This window comes from Diprion similis, chromosome 12 (assembly GCF_021155765.1).
Source record: "Diprion similis isolate iyDipSimi1 chromosome 12, iyDipSimi1.1, whole genome shotgun sequence".
NCBI classification, from domain to species: Eukaryota; Metazoa; Arthropoda; class Insecta; order Hymenoptera; family Diprionidae; genus Diprion; species Diprion similis.
In genome coordinates this window covers 12,866,504-12,891,272 of record NC_060116.1, presented here as the reverse complement: position 1 = coordinate 12,891,272, position 24,769 = coordinate 12,866,504, and the positions used below count along the sequence as shown (strand labels likewise).

The 24,769-nt window shown below is 39.4% G+C and overlaps 1 protein-coding gene across 3 annotated transcripts; it reads right to left on the bottom strand.

The window, feature by feature from the left end:
• Nucleotides 1–10,334: 10,334 nt before the first annotated feature.
• On the bottom strand, nucleotides 10,335–24,064 carry LOC124412842 (cytoplasmic aconitate hydratase-like). Of its 3 annotated transcripts, XM_046892997.1 has the most exons (17): nucleotides 23,939–24,064; nucleotides 23,768–23,901; nucleotides 22,712–22,804; nucleotides 22,449–22,615; nucleotides 21,391–21,536; nucleotides 20,997–21,066; nucleotides 20,506–20,829; nucleotides 20,181–20,352; nucleotides 19,868–20,085; nucleotides 13,264–13,423; nucleotides 12,948–13,168; nucleotides 12,576–12,732; nucleotides 12,138–12,373; nucleotides 11,917–12,053; nucleotides 11,669–11,816; nucleotides 11,085–11,251; nucleotides 10,335–10,903 (listed from the first exon to the last, which is right to left on the bottom strand). In XM_046892997.1, exons 2-17 carry the CDS (start codon nucleotides 23,772–23,774, stop codon nucleotides 10,651–10,653), a joined length of 2,676 nt encoding a protein of 891 aa, XP_046748953.1. In that variant the 5' UTR covers nucleotides 23,775–23,901; nucleotides 23,939–24,064; the 3' UTR covers nucleotides 10,335–10,650. The 3 variants fall into 3 exon arrangements, with proteins under 3 accessions (XP_046748953.1, XP_046748951.1, XP_046748952.1); XM_046892995.1 differs by lacking the exons at nucleotides 23,768–23,901; nucleotides 23,939–24,064 and adding an exon at nucleotides 23,698–23,722; XM_046892996.1 differs by lacking the exons at nucleotides 23,768–23,901; nucleotides 23,939–24,064 and having other exon boundaries at nucleotides 22,712–22,814.
• Between the last annotated feature and the right edge of the window lie 705 nt (nucleotides 24,065–24,769).

Sequence of the window (24,769 nt, the reverse complement as noted above, 5' to 3'; positions counted from 1 at the left end):
AGCCGAAAAACTGAAGATTTGCGTCGTCATTTCTCTGCTGTTGGTCCTACGCGCTTTTGCATGTGTTTTTTGAGTTCCTGGTGGTCGAATTACTCTAGAAAGGGTCATACTAATCGATACCGAGACGAAAAATTTTCGGCTCCGAAAATCGAAAAAAAACTAAGGCTAACCCCTTTGGATTTTTGGCGAAAATTTCGGCGATTCTGAAAAGTGCTGCAATTGATTTTTGCAGGCACTATTCCGACGTAATTTTGCGAGAGGAATCGATTAAGCGCAGTCCCAATACGCTGCGGGCAGCGCCTCAAAAGTTACAGCCGAAAAACTGAAGATTTTCGTCGTCATTTCTCTGCTGTTGGTCCCACGCTCTTTTGCATGTGTTTTTTGAGTTCCTGGTGGTCGAATTACTCTAGAAAGGGTCATACTAATCGATTCCGAGACGAAAAATTTTCGGCTCCAAAAATCGAAAAAAAACTAAGGCTAACCCCTTTGGATTTTTGGCGAAAATTTCGGCGATTCTGAAAAGTGCTGCAATTGATTTTTGCAGGCACTATTCCGACGTAATTTTGCGAGAGGAATCGATTAAGCGCTGTCCCAATACGCTGCGAGCAGCGCCTCAAAAGTTACAGCCGAAAAACTGGAGATTTTCGTCGTCATTTCTCTGCTGTTGGTCCTACGCTCTTTTGCATGTGTTTTTTGAGTTCCTGGTGGTCGAATTACTCTAGAAAGGGTCATACTAATCGATTCCGAGACGAAAAATTTTCGGCTCCAAAAATCGAAAAAAAACTAAGGCTAACCCCTTTGGATTTTTGGCGAAAATTTCGGCGATTCTGAAAAGTGCTGCAATTGATTTTTGCAGGCACTATTCCGACGTAATTTTGCGAGAGGAATCGATTAAGCGCAGTCCCAATACGCTGCGGGCAGCGCCTCAAAAGTTACAGCCGAAAAACTGAAGATTTGCGTCGTCATTTCTCTGCTGTTGGTCCTACGCGCTTTTGCATGTGTTTTTTGAGTTCCTGGTGGTCGAATTACTCTAGAAAGGGTCATACTAATCGATACCGAGACGAAAAATTTTCGGCTCCGAAAATCGAAAAAAAACTAAGGCTAACCCCTTTGGATTTTTGGCGAAAATTTCGGCGATTCTGAAAAGTGCTGCAATTGATTTTTGCAGGCACTATTCCGACGTAATTTTGCGAGAGGAATCGATTAAGCGCAGTCCCAATACGCTGCGGGCAGCGCCTCAAAAGTTACAGCCGAAAAACTGGAGATTTTCGTCGTCATTTCTCTGCTGTTGGTCCTACGCTCTTTTGCATGTGTTTTTCGAGTTCCTGGTGGTCGAATTACTCTAGAAAGGGTCATACTAATCGATTCCGAAACGAAAAATTTTCGGCTCCGAAAATCGAAAAAAAACTAAGGCTAACCCCTTTGGATTTTTGGCGAAAATTTCGGCGATTCTGAAAAGTGCTGCAATTGATTTTTGCAGGCACTATTCCGACGTAATTTTGCGAGAGGAATCGATTAAGCGCAGTCCCAATACGCTGCGAGCAGCGCCTCAAAAGTTACAGCCGAAAAACTGAAGATTTGCGTCGTCATTTCTCTGCTGTTGGTCCTACGCTCTTTTGCATGTGTTTTTTGAGTTCCTGGTGGTCGAATTACTCTAGAAAGGGTCATACTAATCGATTCCGAGACGAAAAATTTTCGGCTCCAAAAATCGAAAAAAAACTAAGGCTAACCCCTTTGGATTTTTGGCGAAAATTTCGGCGATTCTGAAAAGTGCTGCAATTGATTTTTGCAGGCACTATTCCGACGTAATTTTGCGAGAGGAATCGATTAAGCGCTGTCCCAATACGCTGCGAGCAGCGCCTCAAAAGTTACAGCCGAAAAACTGGAGATTTTCGTCGTCATTTCTCTGCTATTGGTCCCACGCTCTTTTGCATGTGTTTTTTGAGTTCCTGGTGGTCGAATTACTCTAGAAACGGTCATACTAATCGATTCCGAGACGAAAAATTTTCGGCTCCGAAAATCGAAAAAAAACTAAGGCTAACCCCTTTGGATTTTTGGCGAAAATTTCGGCGATTCTGAAAAGTGCTGCAATTGATTTTTGCAGGCACTATTCCGACGTAATTTTGCGAGAGGAATCGATTAAGCGCAGTCCCAATACGCTGCGGGCAGCGCCTCAAAAGTTACAGCCGAAAAACTGAAGATTTTCGTCGTCATTTCTCTGCTGTTGGTCCTACGCTCTTTTGCATGTGTTTTTTGAGTTCCTGGTGGTCGAATTACTCTAGAAAGGGTCATACTAATCGATTCCGAGACGAAAAATTTTCGGCTCCAAAAATCGAAAAAAAACTAAGGCTAACCCCTTTGGATTTTTGGCGAAAATTTCGGCGATTCTGAAAAGTGCTGCAATTGATTTTTGCAGGCACTATTCCGACGTAATTTTGCGAGAGGAATCGATTAAGCGCTGTCCCAATACGCTGCGAGCAGCGCCTCAAAAGTTACAGCCGAAAAACTGGAGATTTTCGTCGTCATTTCTCTGCTATTGGTCCCACGCTCTTTTGCATGTGTTTTTTGAGTTCCTGGTGGTCGAATTACTCTAGAAACGGTCATACTAATCGATTCCGAGACGAAAAATTTTCGGCTCCGAAAATCGAAAAAAAACTAAGGCTAACCCCTTTGGATTTTTGGCGAAAATTTCGGCGATTCTGAAAAGTGCTGCAATTGATTTTTGCAGGCACTATTCCGACGTAATTTTGCGAGAGGAATCGATTAAGCGCAGTCCCAATACGCTGCGGGCAGCGCCTCAAAAGTTACAGCCGAAAAACTGAAGATTTGCGTCGTCATTTCTCTGCTGTTGGTCCTACGCTCTTTTGCATGTGTTTTTTGAGTTCCTGGTGGTCGAATTACTCTAGAAAGGGTCATACTAATCGATACCGAGACGAAAAATTTTCGGCTCCGAAAATCGAAAAAAAACTAAGGCTAACCCCTTTGGATTTTTGGCGAAAATTTCGGCGATTCTGAAAAGTGCTGCAATTGATTTTTGCAGGCACTATTCCGACGTAATTTTGCGAGAGGAATCGATTAAGCGCAGTCCCAATACGCTGCGGGCAGCGCCTCAAAAGTTACAGCCGAAAAACTGAAGATTTTCGTCGTCATTTCTCTGCTGTTGGTCCCACGCTCTTTTGCATGTGTTTTTTGAGTTCCTGGTGGTCGAATTACTCTAGAAAGGGTCATACTAATCGATTCCGAGACGAAAAATTTTCGGCTCCAAAAATCGAAAAAAAACTAAGGCTAACCCCTTTGGATTTTTGGCGAAAATTTCGGCGATTCTGAAAAGTGCTGCAATTGATTTTTGCAGGCACTATTCCGACGTAATTTTGCGAGAGGAATCGATTAAGCGCTGTCCCAATACGCTGCGAGCAGCGCCTCAAAAGTTACAGCCGAAAAACTGGAGATTTTCGTCGTCATTTCTCTGCTGTTGGTCCTACGCTCTTTTGCATGTGTTTTTTGAGTTCCTGGTGGTCGAATTACTCTAGAAAGGGTCATACTAATCGATTCCGAGACGAAAAATTTTCGGCTCCAAAAATCGAAAAAAAACTAAGGCTAACCCCTTTGGATTTTTGGCGAAAATTTCGGCGATTCTGAAAAGTGCTGCAATTGATTTTTGCAGGCACTATTCCGACGTAATTTTGCGAGAGGAATCGATTAAGCGCAGTCCCAATACGCTGCGGGCAGCGCCTCAAAAGTTACAGCCGAAAAACTGAAGATTTGCGTCGTCATTTCTCTGCTGTTGGTCCTACGCGCTTTTGCATGTGTTTTTTGAGTTCCTGGTGGTCGAATTACTCTAGAAAGGGTCATACTAATCGATACCGAGACGAAAAATTTTCGGCTCCGAAAATCGAAAAAAAACTAAGGCTAACCCCTTTGGATTTTTGGCGAAAATTTCGGCGATTCTGAAAAGTGCTGCAATTGATTTTTGCAGGCACTATTCCGACGTAATTTTGCGAGAGGAATCGATTAAGCGCAGTCCCAATACGCTGCGGGCAGCGCCTCAAAAGTTACAGCCGAAAAACTGAAGATTTTCGTCGTCATTTCTCTGCTGTTGGTCCCACGCTCTTTTGCATGTGTTTTTTGAGTTCCTGGTGGTCGAATTACTCTAGAAACGGTCATACTAATCGATTCCGAGACGAAAAATTTTCGGCTCCGAAAATCGAAAAAAAACTAAGGCTAACCCCTTTGGATTTTTGGCGAAAATTTCGGCGATTCTGAAAAGTGCTGCAATTGATTTTTGCAGGCACTATTCCGACGTAATTTTGCGAGAGGAATCGATTAAGCGCAGTCCCAATACGCTGCGAGCAGCGCCTCAAAAGTTACAGCCGAAAAACTGAAGATTTGCGTCGTCATTTCTCTGCTGTTGGTCCTACGCTCTTTTGCATGTGTTTTTCGAGTTCCTGGTGGTCGAATTACTCTAGAAAGGGTCATACTAATCGATTCCGAGACGAAAAATTTTCGGCTCCAAAAATCGAAAAAAAACTAAGGCTAACCCCTTTGGATTTTTGGCGAAAATTTCGGCGATTCTGAAAAGTGCTGCAATTGATTTTTGCAGGCACTATTCCGACGTAATTTTGCGAGAGGAATCGATTAAGCGCTGTCCCAATACGCTGCGAGCAGCGCCTCAAAAGTTACAGCCGAAAAACTGGAGATTTTCGTCGTCATTTCTCTGCTATTGGTCCCACGCTCTTTTGCATGTGTTTTTTGAGTTCCTGGTGGTCGAATTACTCTAGAAACGGTCATACTAATCGATTCCGAGACGAAAAATTTTCGGCTCCGAAAATCGAAAAAAAACTAAGGCTAACCCCTTTGGATTTTTGGCGAAAATTTCGGCGATTCTGAAAAGTGCTGCAATTGATTTTTGCAGGCACTATTCCGACGTAATTTTGCGAGAGGAATCGATTAAGCGCAGTCCCAATACGCTGCGGGCAGCGCCTCAAAAGTTACAGCCGAAAAACTGAAGATTTTCGTCGTCATTTCTCTGCTGTTGGTCCCACGCTCTTCTGCATGTGTTTTTTGAGTTCCTGGTGGTCGAATTACTCTAGAAACGGTCATACTAATCGATTCCGAGACGAAAAATTTTCGGCTCCGAAAATCGAAAAAAAACTAAGGCTAACCCCTTTGGATTTTTGGCGAAAATTTCGGCGATTCTGAAAAGTGCTGCAATTGATTTTTGCAGGCACTATTCCGACGTAATTTTGCGAGAGGAATCGATTAAGCGCAGTCCCAATACGCTGCGAGCAGCGCCTCAAAAGTTACAGCCGAAAAACTGAAGATTTGCGTCGTCATTTCTCTGCTGTTGGTCCTACGCTCTTTTGCATGTGTTTTTTGAGTTCCTGGTGGTCGAATTACTCTAGAAAGGGTCATACTAATCGATACCGAGACGAAAAATTTTCGGCTCCGAAAATCGAAAAAAAACTAAGGCTAACCCCTTTGGATTTTTGGCGAAAATTTCGGCGATTCTGAAAAGTGCTGCAATTGATTTTTGCAGGCACTATTCCGACGTAATTTTGCGAGAGGAATCGATTAAGCGCAGTCCCAATACGCTGCGAGCAGCGCCTCAAAAGTTACAGCCGAAAAACTGGAGATTTTCGTCGTCATTTCTCTGCTGTTGGTCCTACGCTCTTTTGCATGTGTTTTTTGAGTTCCTGGTGGTCGAATTACTCTAGAAAGGGTCATACTAATCGATTCCGAGACGAAAAATTTTCGGCTCCAAAAATCGAAAAAAAACTAAGGCTAACCCCTTTGGATTTTTGGCGAAAATTTCGGCGATTCTGAAAAGTGCTGCAATTGATTTTTGCAGGCACTATTCCGACGTAATTTTGCGAGAGGAATCGATTAAGCGCAGTCCCAATACGCTGCGGGCAGCGCCTCAAAAGTTACAGCCGAAAAACTGAAGATTTGCGTCGTCATTTCTCTGCTGTTGGTCCTACGCGCTTTTGCATGTGTTTTTTGAGTTCCTGGTGGTCGAATTACTCTAGAAAGGGTCATACTAATCGATACCGAGACGAAAAATTTTCGGCTCCGAAAATCGAAAAAAAACTAAGGCTAACCCCTTTGGATTTTTGGCGAAAATTTCGGCGATTCTGAAAAGTGCTGCAATTGATTTTTGCAGGCACTATTCCGACGTAATTTTGCGAGAGGAATCGATTAAGCGCAGTCCCAATACGCTGCGGGCAGCGCCTCAAAAGTTACAGCCGAAAAACTGAAGATTTTCGTCGTCATTTCTCTGCTGTTGGTCCCACGCTCTTTTGCATGTGTTTTTTGAGTTCCTGGTGGTCGAATTACTCTAGAAACGGTCATACTAATCGATTCCGAGACGAAAAATTTTCGGCTCCGAAAATCGAAAAAAAACTAAGGCTAACCCCTTTGGATTTTTGGCGAAAATTTCGGCGATTCTGAAAAGTGCTGCAATTGATTTTTGCAGGCACTATTCCGACGTAATTTTGCGAGAGGAATCGATTAAGCGCAGTCCCAATACGCTGCGAGCAGCGCCTCAAAAGTTACAGCCGAAAAACTGAAGATTTGCGTCGTCATTTCTCTGCTGTTGGTCCTACGCTCTTTTGCATGTGTTTTTTGAGTTCCTGGTGGTCGAATTACTCTAGAAAGGGTCATACTAATCGATTCCGAGACGAAAAATTTTCGGCTCCAAAAATCGAAAAAAAACTAAGGCTAACCCCTTTGGATTTTTGGCGAAAATTTCGGCGATTCTGAAAAGTGCTGCAATTGATTTTTGCAGGCACTATTCCGACGTAATTTTGCGAGAGGAATCGATTAAGCGCTGTCCCAATACGCTGCGAGCAGCGCCTCAAAAGTTACAGCCGAAAAACTGGAGATTTTCGTCGTCATTTCTCTGCTATTGGTCCCACGCTCTTTTGCATGTGTTTTTTGAGTTCCTGGTGGTCGAATTACTCTAGAAACGGTCATACTAATCGATTCCGAGACGAAAAATTTTCGGCTCCGAAAATCGAAAAAAAACTAAGGCTAACCCCTTTGGATTTTTGGCGAAAATTTCGGCGATTCTGAAAAGTGCTGCAATTGATTTTTGCAGGCACTATTCCGACGTAATTTTGCGAGAGGAATCGATTAAGCGCAGTCCCAATACGCTGCGGGCAGCGCCTCAAAAGTTACAGCCGAAAAACTGAAGATTTTCGTCGTCATTTCTCTGCTGTTGGTCCCACGCTCTTCTGCATGTGTTTTTTGAGTTCCTGGTGGTCGAATTACTCTAGAAACGGTCATACTAATCGATTCCGAGACGAAAAATTTTCGGCTCCGAAAATCGAAAAAAAACTAAGGCTAACCCCTTTGGATTTTTGGCGAAAATTTCGGCGATTCTGAAAAGTGCTGCAATTGATTTTTGCAGGCACTATTCCGACGTAATTTTGCGAGAGGAATCGATTAAGCGCAGTCCCAATACGCTGCGAGCAGCGCCTCAAAAGTTACAGCCGAAAAACTGAAGATTTGCGTCGTCATTTCTCTGCTGTTGGTCCTACGCTCTTTTGCATGTGTTTTTTGAGTTCCTGGTGGTCGAATTACTCTAGAAAGGGTCATACTAATCGATACCGAGACGAAAAATTTTCGGCTCCGAAAATCGAAAAAAAACTAAGGCTAACCCCTTTGGATTTTTGGCGAAAATTTCGGCGATTCTGAAAAGTGCTGCAATTGATTTTTGCAGGCACTATTCCGACGTAATTTTGCGAGAGGAATCGATTAAGCGCAGTCCCAATACGCTGCGGGCAGCGCCTCAAAAGTTACAGCCGAAAAACTGAAGATTTTCGTCGTCATTTCTCTGCTGTTGGTCCCACGCTCTTTTGCATGTGTTTTTTGAGTTCCTGGTGGTCGAATTACTCTAGAAAGGGTCATACTAATCGATTCCGAGACGAAAAATTTTCGGCTCCAAAAATCGAAAAAAAACTAAGGCTAACCCCTTTGGATTTTTGGCGAAAATTTCGGCGATTCTGAAAAGTGCTGCAATTGATTTTTGCAGGCACTATTCCGACGTAATTTTGCGAGAGGAATCGATTAAGCGCTGTCCCAATACGCTGCGAGCAGCGCCTCAAAAGTTACAGCCGAAAAACTGGAGATTTTCGTCGTCATTTCTCTGCTGTTGGTCCTACGCTCTTTTGCATGTGTTTTTTGAGTTCCTGGTGGTCGAATTACTCTAGAAAGGGTCATACTAATCGATTCCGAGACGAAAAATTTTCGGCTCCAAAAATCGAAAAAAAACTAAGGCTAACCCCTTTGGATTTTTGGCGAAAATTTCGGCGATTCTGAAAAGTGCTGCAATTGATTTTTGCAGGCACTATTCCGACGTAATTTTGCGAGAGGAATCGATTAAGCGCAGTCCCAATACGCTGCGGGCAGCGCCTCAAAAGTTACAGCCGAAAAACTGAAGATTTGCGTCGTCATTTCTCTGCTGTTGGTCCTACGCGCTTTTGCATGTGTTTTTTGAGTTCCTGGTGGTCGAATTACTCTAGAAAGGGTCATACTAATCGATACCGAGACGAAAAATTTTCGGCTCCGAAAATCGAAAAAAAACTAAGGCTAACCCCTTTGGATTTTTGGCGAAAATTTCGGCGATTCTGAAAAGTGCTGCAATTGATTTTTGCAGGCACTATTCCGACGTAATTTTGCGAGAGGAATCGATTAAGCGCAGTCCCAATACGCTGCGGGCAGCGCCTCAAAAGTTACAGCCGAAAAACTGAAGATTTTCGTCGTCATTTCTCTGCTGTTGGTCCCACGCTCTTTTGCATGTGTTTTTTGAGTTCCTGGTGGTCGAATTACTCTAGAAACGGTCATACTAATCGATTCCGAGACGAAAAATTTTCGGCTCCGAAAATCGAAAAAAAACTAAGGCTAACCCCTTTGGATTTTTGGCGAAAATTTCGGCGATTCTGAAAAGTGCTGCAATTGATTTTTGCAGGCACTATTCCGACGTAATTTTGCGAGAGGAATCGATTAAGCGCAGTCCCAATACGCTGCGAGCAGCGCCTCAGAAGTTACAGCCGAAAAACTGAAGATTTGCGTCGTCATTTCTCTGCTGTTGGTCCTACGCTCTTTTGCATGTGTTTTTTGAGTTCCTGGTGGTCGAATTACTCTAGAAAGGGTCATACTAATCGATTCCGAGACGAAAAATTTTCGGCTCCGGAAATCGAAAAAAAACTAAGGCTAACCCCTTTGGATTTTTGGCGAAAATTTTGGCGATTCTGAAATGTGCCGCAATTGATTTTTACAGGCACTATTCCGACGTAATTTTGCGAGAGGAATCGATTAAGCGCAGTCCCAATACGCTGCGAGCAGCGCCTTAAAAGTTACAGTCGAAAAACTGAAGATTTTACGCGTCATTTCTCTGCTGTTGGTCCTAAGCTCTTTTGCATGTGTTTTTTGAGTTCCTGGTGGTCGAATTACTCTCGAAAGGGTCATACTAATCGATTCCGAGACGAAAAATTTTCGGCTCCGAAAATCGAAAAAAAACTAAGGCTAACCCCTTTGGATTTTCGGCGAAAATTTCGGCGATTTTGAAAAGTGCTGCAATTGATTTTTACAGGCACTATTTCGACGTAATTTTGCGAGAGAAATCGATTGGGTGCAGTCAGAACACGCTGCGAGCAACGCATTAAAACAAATATTTGCTAAATCGACAAGATCAATGCATCAAATTCTCAATTGGCATAGAATTTCTTCAATAAAATAAAAGTGAAACAGGATACCTAAGAATAATAAAAGTTTCTCATCAGATGAAGGTAAAATTATGATCACCACTCATAAATTGAGTGTTCAAGAAAAAGTACGCAGTATCTCAAATGCCATTAAAACCGAGGCTGACCACTTCGAATTGCTCTACAAAAATTTTGTTGTATCCCGAATATCATTAGAAAATTCTATTTATACTCTTTATACATGCAAGACAAAAACGATTCTCTATATTTCGTATCGAATTCGCTGCCTTTAACGGTCTACAGGTTACAGCTGACGTGGAAATGCAGAAACGGTCAAGTATTACTAACTTAAAAGAATTCTCATGTAGCCTGCCGTGAAATGAGGCTAACAAAAATAGATTCAGTCTAGTTCCAACTTTTTTGAAATGGACTGAAATCAACGCCAATACTGAGGTAATTGCTACATATTCTGCACTGCGAGAATCTGATGAAACAAAGGTGACTACTCCAGATTGCTCAAGAACGGCGTATGTATCACATCAGCAAAATGATCTAGCTAATGAATACGAAACACACGAAATCCTTAAGCCAATTAAGAGCCTGGAATTTTCATGCAATCGAAAGATCCGATAAATTTCCCAATTCATTTTATTCACAAGTCCAACAATCAAGATAATTTAACATAATTCATTATTTTTATACAAACCAAATTGTTCGATTCTTATGTCATGTTACGTTTTGATTCATAAAACCCTACGCTTCAACATCCGTAAATAAGAAAAATATCAGTATTTAGCCGATTAAGCCACTTGTATTATACATCATATATTAACCCAATTAATACCTTAATTCCTCACTCATTTCCGATGCAGGTATGCATGTTTCAATTCTTAAGTAAATATTATTAAGTAAATCATGGAATTAAAATATTTCGATAGGATTCACATCAAACCATCGTTCTAATCATGTAGTTGAGTATTCCACCATGTTTGAAGTATGTCAAATCTACCTCGGTATCAAAACGTACAGTAACGTCAAAGCTTTTCCCATCATCTGTAGTTACGGTGATTGTTTGCCCAGGACGACAGTCGGCGGGAATACTTATGTCATATAGCTCAAGCCCTGTTAATCCTAGGGATTCTGCTGTCTGCCCAGGTAAATATTGCAATGGAATTATACCCATCCCGACAAGATTCGACCTGTGAAAATTAAATATCTTTATTAAGAAAGTCTGCGCATATTTTAGAAGTCATGAATCCTTTCTACTCGTGTACTACAGAAATTCTTTACCCTTTATTGGAGGATTGTAAAGATTTTTGAACGATTTTGCGTTTTCTGTTTTCAGTCAAAAAGTGTGGCGCGTCGGGTTCGCCAACTTACCTATGTATTCTCTCGTAGGACTCTGCTATAACAGCTCGTATACCTTGAAGGAAAGGACCCTTGGCTGCCCAATCCCTAGAAGAACCAGATCCGTACTCCTTACCAACTAACGCTATAAGTGGTACACCATCATTGACGTATTTTTCAGCCGCATCAAATATGTCCATCTGCAAAATAAAAAAGGCGGAGGTGAAATCAATTGCCACTACAGTAGAACCACGATAATCCGAACAATGACTTTATTTATCCGAACTTCGGCTCGAAAAATGACTTGTTGGCGTGAAATATACAGCCTGCTTGTAACGTTGCTTCTACCAATAAAATAAGCATTCGGTGTTTGAAAGAGGCTTAATATACATGTCGGTGTCTAATGAAGACTGTTTGTCGATCAAATTTATGTTGCATGTATAAAAATTGCTTATCAGTTATTCAAACTTTCGATTATCCGAACTAGGCTCGGTCCCAATTAGGTAGTTCGGATAATCGAGGTTCTACTGTATGTTATTAACTTATCTAATAGATAGTACACCACTGTAACGATTACAATAATAAATAAAATTTACAAACACTAGGCCATCACTCACCTCTTCATTAGTTGGAATGTATATAGTGCGAGGCCCGGCTTTGCCAATAAATTTATTAACTAAACGAATGTTCGCAAAAGTTCCACGTGCCATGACAGCGTCGTTACCACGTCGTGAACCATAAGAGTTGAATTCTTTAGGTTTCAATCTGAAATAAAAAGATAGTGAAAATTTGCTATGATTGTATAATAAATTGACATAATCTTCGGTAAAAAATGATTTTAGAGCACGCAGAAAGTGAAATGTACCCTCGCTTAGCAAGATATCTTGCTGCTGGTGAATTCCTTGCGATGCTACCAGCTGGGCTGATATGATCTGTTGTTACCGAGTCTCCAAGATTAAGTAGTACTCGAGCTCTTTGAATGGGCCTTGCAGGAGGAAGTTCCTACAAATAACAGAACGCCAAGATAAAAATTACTGAAACATTGATTCATAAGGAAATTTTGATTAATTTAATAATAATCCTCACTTTTGTAAGTCCCTCAAAGTACGGTGGATGTTTTATGTACGTTGATTCCGCATCCCAAGGATACAGTTTGCCTTCGGGTGCCTGAAGACTGGACCAGCTTCCACTGCCCTTTTCGATTTTGCTATATACCTCCGTGAACATTGCTGGAATTACGTGTTGCTGTTCAACGGCTTGAATCTCTGCTCGTGTTGGCCATATGTCTCGCAAGAATATTTCTTTCCCATCAGCTCTGCGTCCTGTGTGCAGATAAATATTTGTTAATTATTTGGCCCGATAAAATTACTAAAGAGGTAGAAAAATGCTTTCACAGGAAAGTCGAGCAAAGAAATAATTATCCTTGTAACGTTTATTCCCCAAATATACTCTGTATCACTTCTGCTTATTGCAGTATAAATTTAAAATAATCGATAGCTATTTGATTTAGTGATTAATTCTCACCAAGAGGCTCTGTGTCAAAGTCGATAATAACTGTCCCAGCAATTGCATAAGCAATTACTAACAGAGGCGAGGCCAAATAATTTGCCCTAGTATTTGGGTGAATCCTGCCTTCGAAGTTACGATTTCCAGAGAGAACACCGCAACAGACAAGTTCGTTCTGAAAATAAATAGAATTAAACTTTAACTTTACACAAAAACGGCAAAACTTTTTATTACGCAAAAATTTTTAAAGAAAAAATAACAAACCCCCAATCAAATGCTATTTCTTTTTCATGTTCGATAATGTAATTTTGTTGGAGGTATGAATACTGATTGATGATAGGAAAAAACGCATAAATGAAAACGAAGAAGAAACGTGCATGACTCAATTACCTTCTCAATTGCGTCTACCATGGAGTCCGGAAGCGGTCCGCTGTTTCCGATACAAGTCATACATCCATAGCCGACTACATCGAACCCTAACTGCATCAAACTTGGAATGACGCCACTTTCTTTCAGGTAATAAGTAACGACCCCAGAGCCTGGAGACAGCGAAGTTTTTATGTACGGAGCTACGGTAAGGCCGGCTGCAACGGCTTTTTTGGCAAGAAGACCTGAAGAATGAAAAGGTCAAGATTGGATTATTCAGCCTACCGAGATAATAATATGAAAAATATTTTCATGATTATTATATACGCATATTACTTACCAGCGCCAAGCATAACGCTCGGATTACTCGTGTTTGTGCAACTGGTGATGGCTGCGATGACGACCGACCCATGATTCAGCGTGTACTCTTTACCTTCGAATTGAAATTTACCCTCTGTCTTCATTTTCTCAGGCTTCAGACCGAAACCTTTGAACCCGATCTGAAAAGGAGAAAACAGAAACAAGTTCAACGAACGGTTCAAGAAACCATGACAAACAAAATTTCGAATTCTTTCTGATGTTTCAATGTGTTGTAGGTAATGTTTAGAATTTTCACGAAGTAAACCCTGATTGACTGCATTTTTTTAAATTTCTATTTGAAAGTGAAAATTTTTCTGCAGCGAACAGCCACTGTTGAATTCGTTAAGAACAAGAATTTCGACTTGACAGAGTTGCAGAAAAAGTGGTCGACCGCATGAAATGACTGGATCATTGCCCTGGAAAGTAAAATTTGCTGAATCGTGCAAGTTCGAGGGGCTATTCTGACGTGCAGTGCACGCAAACGTTGAAATAGACAATTCTTGAGCAAAGAGCCGAGGTGAACGTCCTAATGCAAAGCACGAATTTAATGCAACAGATTCAGAATTCGATCCAACGTTATAAGATCTTCATATATTTAGAAATACTTCACACGTGTATACCCTTACAATGGAAAATGCATTGTGTTTTTTTCCTCGGAAACAATGGACTAAAAAATTTTAACCATCAAGAAGATAAGTCAATCTTTAGACGTACGTTCTGAATATATATCAGCGCATGATCGATACAGCGCTAGAAAATGAAAATATTTTGTTAATGATATTCAAAGTTAAAAATCGCACGAATTGCAAGTATAATTCTCTAAAGCTTGATAAGAGGTGTGTAACGATTATATCTCACGGCTGATAAAAATAATACAAAAATCAAGAAAAGAAACAAAATAAAAAGAAAATGTAAAAGAGGAGTATAAAGGCCTGGATGCATATGAGTATTTGAATATTATACCTATATTTCTATAGTGCTCAATAGAATATGAGCTATTTATTGGTTTCGTAGAAACGATTGTCGTCGAGCGACTAACGACTGAAGAAGAGACGCGGGGAGACGTCCAGAAATCGGCTTGACAAATTTTCGAAGCGATTAGCATATTGTATACGCTGATTGCTATATAAATATATATCGCTATATATAAATGTATGCATACGCCAACGAATAGTGCATAACGTTACATGAAACGGTACTAATATCGTCCTTTCGAATTTGACAAGGGATTACTCCATCAATATAATCTTCAAAGTCTCTAATCGCCCTGCAAATTACACCAACTTCCCACTCCAACAATTAGCATTCGATATCTCGTTTCGAAAATGGAAATTCTGTTTACGACGGTAATACGGGGTTGTAAAATCCCCCGCAATGAGGTATACGGGGTAATCCGGGACTTCCGGGAAGGCGCAGGGGCTCTCCCGATGCCTTGCGATTTCTAAGACCCTTTCTATACCTCCGTTCTAATCGCAAGTAGACGATCAGCAACTCGTTGTCGCCAATGTCGAACTCAATTGTCTCGAAATTTTGGGCGGTCTTACTCAACCTTTTGTGTATGTGCAACACCCGTATACCCGTGTACATAATTCGCCGTCTGCAAATTTCTACGGATTATCAAGAAATAGCGGTGTTCTTAAGAGTTAAGCAGTTGCAGTTATGAATTAGAAAAGAATTTTCGATAACATTGGTCACGCGTAAACTCTATACTGTCTTTAAGACTCAAGCTATATTCGAAAATTTTATTTTTTCTAGAAAAAACAATATCATAACTTCAGCGAATCTGCATTTTCCTGCAGTTTTCAAAAATTTCATCAATCGTAGCGTACATACTGCAGATGCCCTTAAATATCGAAACACTTATAGGCAGATATGACGGAACAGAAAGAAATAACGAGAGAATGGCTGAACGTGCATATCCGTACCGTATGTGAGTATAACAATAGAAATTGCATAGGCAATGCAAAATAAGAAGGATGTCATATCAGCAATTTGCCAAGGCGCGTGTGAGAGCTCACGTATGATTCCCAGTTAATATTTCTACAGTTCTCGTTTGTCCACGGTCTCGAAGCACCGTGTCGGATTTTTATTCTTAAAATTAACGCCGAATTTCGTGAAGCGTTTAAATTTTTTAAACATCACGTATTTGCTCGCTCGTGCCGTTAGCTGCGTCTAGGATTTCAACGGTCTCTCGTAATTTGAATTTTTGCAGGTAAGTGCTTCTGAAAATGACGAAAGCGCACGATTAATTTACGACGCCATTGCTCAAACTCCCAACTTACAGTTATTATCTATACAGCACTACGGCAGCACTTTCTAAGAAAATATTTTTCAACGCCCGAGGCGACAAAATGTATATTATCGAAAAAGGTTCGATGCGACGCCTAATTTGTCTTTTCAGCGAGTTTGAAACCACAGTATAAATACTAAATAGCAGATTGTTCGAGCAACTTTTGAAACATCCTCGAAATTTTCATCGCAAATCATCCGAGGGTACGAATTTATTGCAAAACTGAAAATCACCGACTCTGATACGCTTGAATTCCACCGTTTGACCGTCTGCAGGCTTTCGGCTTCCGACCTCGGTTTTCCCGGTACGTAAAACAATACGGGAATATTTATAACAAAGACGAGCCATTAATTATACAAGTTACCCATTCCGGGCATGCAGACCCGACGGCTGTTCCGGATCATCGCCAATCTGACGGGCCTTGCTGAGACCCTCGTTTCTATGAATCATGTTAGAATTATAAATTATATGACATAGACGATGCGTTCGACTTTGGAAGCGGATCGTTTTGACCGTCAGACCCCATATATTTTCGGTTCAATTTCATACCTATACCGAAACAAAAAGCTTGCATTGTGTCAGGGATAAGTTGTACAAATAATTCTACCTTTATGATTCTGGCGTTACATTTGAATGTTTGCGAATCCAGTGACTAATGTTATTTTCGCCTCGAATACGGACGAAAAACTCGGGTGAGACTCATTTTCGATTGACAAACAATCTGTCGGCTGCAGAAACAAACAGAAGAACTGGCAATTTGAAATTATTTCAAAGCAAGGATGAGTCACCGAGGAGAATTGCCTGATCAATTTTTTACCCCTTAGCACGATCCCAATTTATCGTTATATTCGTTATTCGAAAATTTTTATTCGAAAATTTTTATTCAAATCGTACGATCGACGTGTACGATTAATTGTGACAGGATGTCGGTTAGAACTTAATGTAAAAAGAAACAAAAGTAGATACGCATAACATTTATTTATCTGAAATTGGCATCAAATTCATCGCTTTTCTGCCAAGATTTTGAAGCGATGAGTCAAACTAACTGCCTGCTGAAGGAGGGTTGATTTCGAACGGTTCAAAAATATATTACGGACAGAAGAAAAGATAAGCTCTCGCCGATTTCTAACCTCGGCTGTAATACCAAATTTAAGGGGGTGGCTTATCATAAGTCGATTTTGACGTTGACGTATATGCATATCTCCAAATATCAAAGTCCACGTGTCTCAACCGTGAAAAAAGGCTCGACAGCCCCGTTCTGTACACAATTCTGAACAAAAACTCTCCAAAGCATTTTTATTTTACGTAGAAATGAAGAAATGCCATGAAATTCATATTTTTGCGTCAAATGAAAATGTACTGAAATATTTTTCTTCCGAATTGCGTTAAAGAATGAGGCTCTTAAGCCTTTTACACGTTCGAGATACGTGGGTATCGATATTTGGAGATATAGGTACATAATATGTCACCACAACGTAACGGAACACGCATATTAAGGGTATCGCGATATGTCGTAAGAACAATTGAAAAATTACAAAATTCAAATGCCGGAGGCGACACAACTCCTGACGGCGAGCGCGTAATGAGTCTGTCCATTAGCAGCTACTTTTGGTGAATCGAACGGGCTTTTGTATTATGAGTACGATATAACGAGTTCACGATGTACGAAATGGAAACGTAAAGCTATAACGTACGATTCGACGTATAGGAAACGTATAATCGACAATTTTTTGGCTCCTTCTTCTGAAAAAAGGAAATTTCTAATAGGACTAAGATAAAAGTTTCAAGCATAAATGAGAATTGCATTTTATCTTGTTTTTCGATTATTTACAAACCATACTATCCCGCTGCTCGAACATTTTCTTTCCTCAATCGGCAGAATATATTTAGTGATGCCGATAAGACACATGGCATACTCGCATGAAGCAGCGATAGTCGCAGCTGAAGACGAAGAGCGTGGATGAGTTAATGTTTGAACTCTTCGTCGGATGAAACAATCGCTGCTGTGTATGGACTTTTATTTTGTGTAACGTTTTATGGTCGCTGGTTGTAGGTATAACGTGTGTACATCCATCGATTTCTATTCAATAATTTTTTAACAAACATTAACAGCGTCGTATTGCGAGCTTCTGCTATCGCTCGATTATGTCAGATGAATGATGCACGTACTGACAAATCACCGCGAGGGTTTTCCTCTACACTAAAAATAAGTGAATTAGCCTGTTTTTCCTAGCATGGCGTAGAAAATAGGCAGGTATAATTCTATAATTATTACACATAACTCGTGCGACGAGTAAAATACTTTTATGCCGCTCAAGTATAAGCGAACGGAGCTATAATTGATTTTTTTTTTTATAAATATCGAAAACTAAGGTGAATCGAAAATTGAAAAAATACAATTTTTACATATATTTCACGCGACTTTTACTTTAAAATTCATGTTTCATATAAGAAATTAAACGAGGCTACAGACAAATAATTTCTGTACAATTTGTGAAGCCCGTTTAAGGGAGGGCGAAAACGTGGCAAACAGACTCGTGGATGGCCGTAGCGTATACCTGAGCATACCTGGGACCAATGGAGTTGCCGATTTTTCAATATTTCTCGGAAAAGTTGCAAGCGGGGATGACCGACGGTCAGTTTGGCGGTGGGGGTGGGTGCCTGCGTGTATATATGAGGCCCGCCGGCCATGTAGGGCTATTAGTTGCAAGTTGCTCATTGCAGTGTTAACTTCTACACTACAAAACGTGAAATAGAACTCAGCCTTCAGTTTGATAAAGTAGTTTTTCGGTTGCTTTACGCATAAGTATTAAACAGTGAATTTTCAATCTTGAAACCCCACAAAGTTTTCCCATTATTCAAACACACGTCGTTCTGCGAGCAGAATATTAAACGAGGTAAGTTCACGGTGTGATTTTTCTAAAATTAGTCAGTTTTTGAACATCTATAACGAGTTATTTCAGAATAATTCATTTTGCATGTATCTTTGGTTTCCATTTCGATCGACACTAAACTTCCGCGACTATCGAGTACTGTATAGAGGAAAAACATCATTTGAACATTACGATAATTTCGTGAACACGAGTGAAAATTTTTTCATTGTTTCTATTCGTACGATTCCGCATAGATTGCAATAGGTATAGGTAAGGCGAAACGGCTGATGTCGGATGAAATCTCATCCGGTTGTGGATAGAATTGAAACCTCACCGGGTAGGATTCATCCTATGCCAGCCTGCGTTCAACGATATGTATTCAAGTGAAGAAAAATCAAGATTAGCTGCAAAAAAGATTGCATCGTGCAATTTTACGAATTATTGAAGTAATCACATCTCGCTGCTGGGGGCGGAGTATCGGTCTAGTGACACGGATTTTTCAGCTCGTGACTAGATCAAAATACTCGTCTCCAACGACCAGAGAACTCATCGTCATCAGGATGCAATAACGAGGCGGCATTAAGGAATCAAAGAGAGAACATAACAAACAATAGTCCCGTATATTTTTCTTTGGTGATCTAACTGTATGGTGAATAAAAGTATCATAAAGCTAGATCAGCAAGGCAAAATGTACGTGACATAACACCGAGGGATTGCGCTGGACGAACGAGAAAGTAAAAACGGTCAGTATAATAGTTCGTTGTAACATGTATGTGGCGGAATCGGCCCGATGCACAATTCGCAGTCTGTAACTAATTCAATCTTACATGAACTATGGCAATGATTAACAATGCTTGATCACGGAAAAGCACGTAAATATCGTTACAACAGGACACTGTGGTTCCAAGGAACTCTTGCAGTGATATGTGGTGATAAGACTTTCATATCACAGCAGTAGTTACCTGCGAATCCTCTGCCCAATGCTCATCATTACCATCATAACTACTCCATACCTGTATCGGAATAATAAAAGGGAACTTTTGTTTTCGTATCATTCGCATATATATAAAATTTTTCACACATGCTTTCTTTTTCTAGCTTTGAATTCAGTTAACAATTAACAAAGTACAATATGGGATGAACACGACTCTGTTTGACGGTTTTTATTGTTCGTCACTGGGTTATGTTTGTCCCATTCAAGTGCTGGTTTATCATCGATTGTGCCTGAATTTCAGATATTCGAAATCTGTGACATATTTACTCGTTGTTCCCGCTTACCGTGTTCTATTGCTCGCAAAATATTCACATAATTTTACCGACCATTATACCTTGCTTTTTTTTACCTGTTCAAGTTATTAACATGGCAAAAATTTATGTGGCAATCATTTAAGCTACATGTAATCCCTTCATTGTTATCTTACCTTAGAAGATAAACAGCTCAGGAAATCGTTTTTCATGTCAGAAACGGAAACACGGTCGTGCGGCCTTTTCGGTCCGCTTACGCTCGAGACGACAGTGGCTAAATCGAGTGTCACTACTTCCGAAAAGACTGGATCCTGGCTGGGGTCGTTGTAATTTCTCAGCATTTTCACCGTCCTTAGATATTCTTCTATGTAAGTAACGTGCTTCTCGGACCGACCTGCAGGAAGCGAGGTATATTAAAAAATTAACTGTCAAACAACAATAGCATTCTAACAGAATCAACATAACAATCTATTGCAAAATGTATCTTACTCGTCTGTCTGAGATATGATAAACTCTGTTGATCGACAGCGAAAAATCCAACTGTGGCTCCATACTCTGGACACATGTTTGATATCGTAGCTCTGTCAGCAATGCTTAATTCCGCTACACCCGGGCCAAAGAATTCAACGAATTTTCCGACGACTCCCAGTTGACGTAAGTTCTAAAAGACACAAATAGTTAGCAAAGTATGGTTTTGACCATAAGTTACACAACTTCGAAATTTCAGGATTAGGCTCAGAGAGAAATTCCAGAAACTGAGATTAGATAATGCTAAGAAGGGAAGTGCAGGCAAAATTTTACGTTTTAAAATTACCTTTGTAATTGTAAGTACAAGGTCTGTAGATGTGACATATTGGTTCAAGATGCCTTCGAGTTTGTAGCCGACAACTTTTGGGAGAAGCATGGATATCGCTTGGCCAAGCATAACAGCCTCTGCTTCAATGCCGCCAACACCCCAACCCAGAACTCCAAGACCATTGATCATTGTGGTGTGAGAATCTGTTCCAACAACGCTGTCTGGGTAGAGAAGACCGTCGTTGTTGAAAACGACTCTTGCCAAGTATTCAAGATTCACTTGATGAACAATGCCACTTCCAGGTGGAACTATCAGCATGTTCTTGAAAGCTTTCGCACCCCACTGGATTTTTGGAATTAAAAACTATCATTAGCAGTGACAGATGATGTGGAGTCTTCAATTTATTGATGATTTATAGGTACTGAGGTTTAGAGAATACTTGAATTCTGCAATTATTGCTTTTTTTTTTTTTTGAATGAACCGGAAATTCATTGTTTTGTACAACTTACTTTTAAGAACATGAATCTCTCTTTGTTTCTCTCAAACTCGAGTCCTTCATTCTTCTTCAAAGCGTCATCACTGGAATTCAAAAAAGTATATTCAGTTTTGGATGTACAACTACAATTTTAATTAACACTAAATAGAAATTTCATTCTGGTTTTATGAAAAAATTAATTAATCAATTCATAGCAAATATCAATTATATTAATTATTCACAAAGAAAATATAAAATTCTGTTATTGATAAACATAGCGTATTCAAAATTTTTTGTATTGCATCAAATAGAAGAATACTGGTTTGCTTTTAAATTATTAATGATGATTTTTTGTCATCAAGTCATCATTACATTCTCAACTTTTAAATTTCTAAACCCAAAATCGTTGATTTTACAGTAACACTTACCCTCTGGTAAAATCAACCTGTACAGAATGGTCAATAACAAGATCTGACGGACAGATTGGATTTATTTTATCGGGATCACCCCCAAGACTTTTGACGGCATCTCTCATTGCAGCGAAATCGACCACTGCCGGTACTCCAGTGAAATCCTGCAAAATTGCTAATTAAAAACCCTTGAAAATTGCTAAAATTATTTTCTATATAGAAAAATGGCTAATTTTAGGGTTGTAAAACTAAATATAGTTACCCATATTTATTTTTCTTATAGTAACTCCTTTATCTCACTTTACTTGAAACTTAATCTTGTACAAACAAGTCTTGGTAATAGATTTCTAAACAGATAGCATTCCTGAATGTGACGTTGAGCACTTTTCTACTTCGTGTTATCGATATCCGCGTTAGGTGTAATTATCGAGCTAACGGGTATAAAACTAGAAAAATTCACAAACCCAAGTGAAAATGAATTAACTTATAAAATCAATTTCCTTGAATGACAAATTCGATTTGAATAAAATTCTACTTTTATTTGATAAATGTGATTTGCGCGATTGAAAGCGAATTTTAACCATATAAATATATTTATCTTATGAAAATATAAAGTTTATAAATAGTCAAACGATTAAAGATTGTAAAAACGTATTTTTAGAAATTGGTGTAGCTACCATGGGAAATTACTCGAAAGATCCTACATGGTTCAAGAATTGAGCGGCAACTATGAAGCTGAAACAATATGACCTTTGGCCTGTGATAAGGCACTCACATATTTTATCAGTAAATGTAGACACATTTTTATGATTTCTTATATAATAGTGCGGTGATGCTTTTCTCTGTGATAACTGTCGAGGATGTATATTTGTTTACCTGTTACTTAACCAGTAATAATATATAGAATCATGATTACGATTCATGTATGCAAATACAAAGTAACCACGAGGTTTAAATCATTTCTTCAATGAGTTTTTATACGCAACTATTGACCCAACATACTGACCCAACTATTTTACGAGTCTTGTAATGAATATTCGTGCAGTTAATAATTGTATAAAAATGCACTTCATTACCTGTAGAATAACCCTGGCTGGTTTGAAGGCGACCTCGACTCCCTCTGGAACTTGTTGGTTTGTCTCCCATTTCAAAATTTTCTCTACGTCTGTCTTTTTTACTTGAAATTCGTCACAGTTCCTAACTGCACTTTCCAGTAGAACCCTTATGGAAAATGGTAACTTATCTGTTGATAGTATCGAATGAAAATTATTAGAAAAATTGTGATATTGTACGTTAAAACTAAGTTTTATATTAAATATTATGACATAAAAAGTATTACCATATTTATCACCAAAGCTGGCGACGTCATAATATTGGCAATCTATGCCTCCGATCTCAATCGTCTTCAATAAACTTTTGTACGGATTTTCCCCTGGAATCATAAATACATGAGTATAATGTTGACATACTTGTGAATTATGTAATAATTAAGTATTCATGACGCAGACTCTGTGTCCAATTGCATTTGAAAGTTGCGAAGGTATGATTTTTAAATACAATCTTATTCAACGATTCAGGCTGGACTTTTGATCAAAAGCAATTGACGATACGTCTTGAATATTTGATGTGATGAATTCACCAACCTTAAAGAACTTTACAAAAAAAGAATTCAATACAAACTTTAGAAAGAATTCAATTGAAGATCGAAGATTAAGAAGAAAAAAATAGTGAATTCAGTTTGAAAGTAGGGATAATGTGTTTTATTTCAAACGAAGAAAGTAAGTTATTTATTGACCACAACACCATAGCTTGTTGACGACTTAGGTACGTGACGTTTCTGCGATCTTAAGAGCTGAACAGGTCGACGCTTTGCAAGTAAATGAAAATCTTTTGAGAACCGGGTGAAAAATTGTATAATCCTCAGCATAATATCTGAGAGAATTTCATCAACATTTTATCGACAGACATGTGGGGAGGAATAATTTTTTGGAATATGTCGATGATGTGGCAATCGACAAATGACTAACGTGCCAGCCATGCAGCTCACTGTTACTAACAAATGAAATTAGAGTAGGTTATTTTTTTTTATCAGTAACAACTATTGAACACGACTGAAGATAAAGTACTCCGAAAAGCAATGAACTATCCATTATTGGGATGGAAAAGAGGAGTGGATAGAGATATTCCTTAATGATCAACATTCGTGATATCCATGAATATTAAATTTTATACTCGTTTCGTAAGAGATAAAAATATTACAGCATGGGCGAATATTTTCCCAAGGTTATTAGACGTTTAGCAAATATTATCCGTCCATGTCGTTACCTGTCAGCATATTTCTAGGAAAATTAGGCCAACTGGAAAGCCGTAAACAAATTATCCTACGGCAACTCACCAGCCATGACTGGCAATCGAAAAGTCACGTTCACCAGGACTGCAGAGCGCAACGCGACGGCAACCTCACGGCTGGATGTTGCGCTGGGACTGCCTAGCGTCGAACTGTCGACGTCGCGACGCTCTCGTGTGTCGTGTGTCGTGTGTGCGTCGCCCCGTAATCTAACAATAAATGTGTGTGATATCTACGCACCATTCGTGCGCACACCGTAAAGATACAATACACAATACTACCGATGAAGGGATAATAAGATTCCCAATTTTGAATAGTCGAAGGCGTTGATTTCTATTTAAATATAAGCGTAGCTTTTTTTTTCTTGCCCTTGTGCTTTCTTATATTCAAATCTTTGTCAGCTGCGATCTTATTAGGCGGTGACTTAAGATTAGAAGGAAAGATTTGCATAAAATAAGAGAACTTCAAACGATCGTATAAAATAAACATGGCCACCGTTGAGGTGTGTGAGATTTTATTTCCGATTTACGATCATCTTAAGGTTCTACATATGTTCCATTTATTCGGCGATATGTCGGGCCGAATAAAATTCTAACAAGAATAGTTTACTCAGAGTTTTACCTCTGGCGAAAGCTTATTAAATACTGATTCTTAAAATTGGACGTTCTCGATGCACTTGTTTAGTGTGCATGTAGTACGTACATTTATCTGATTATCACTCTTAACTATTGGCATTATCAAGCACATACAACATCTGACGTGTGTAATTAATTACAAAACCAGTATGTTTTACGACGCAATACAGAGTGTGCGGTTATCGTTATTACAATATCTGATCAGTTTCTATGTTCAGTGGTAATTAATGTTTCGTTAGTTAAGATATTTGTCTTTTTGTATTTACTTGGTAAAGTTCATTTTATTTACAATAACATGGCACTTTATTTTTACTATAAATAATGGCAAAGTGTAAATGTGTAAAAAACATTTTCACGAATAATAAAATTATCGAAAAGCAGAGATATTTTATTCACTGTATTCTGATTTTTTTTT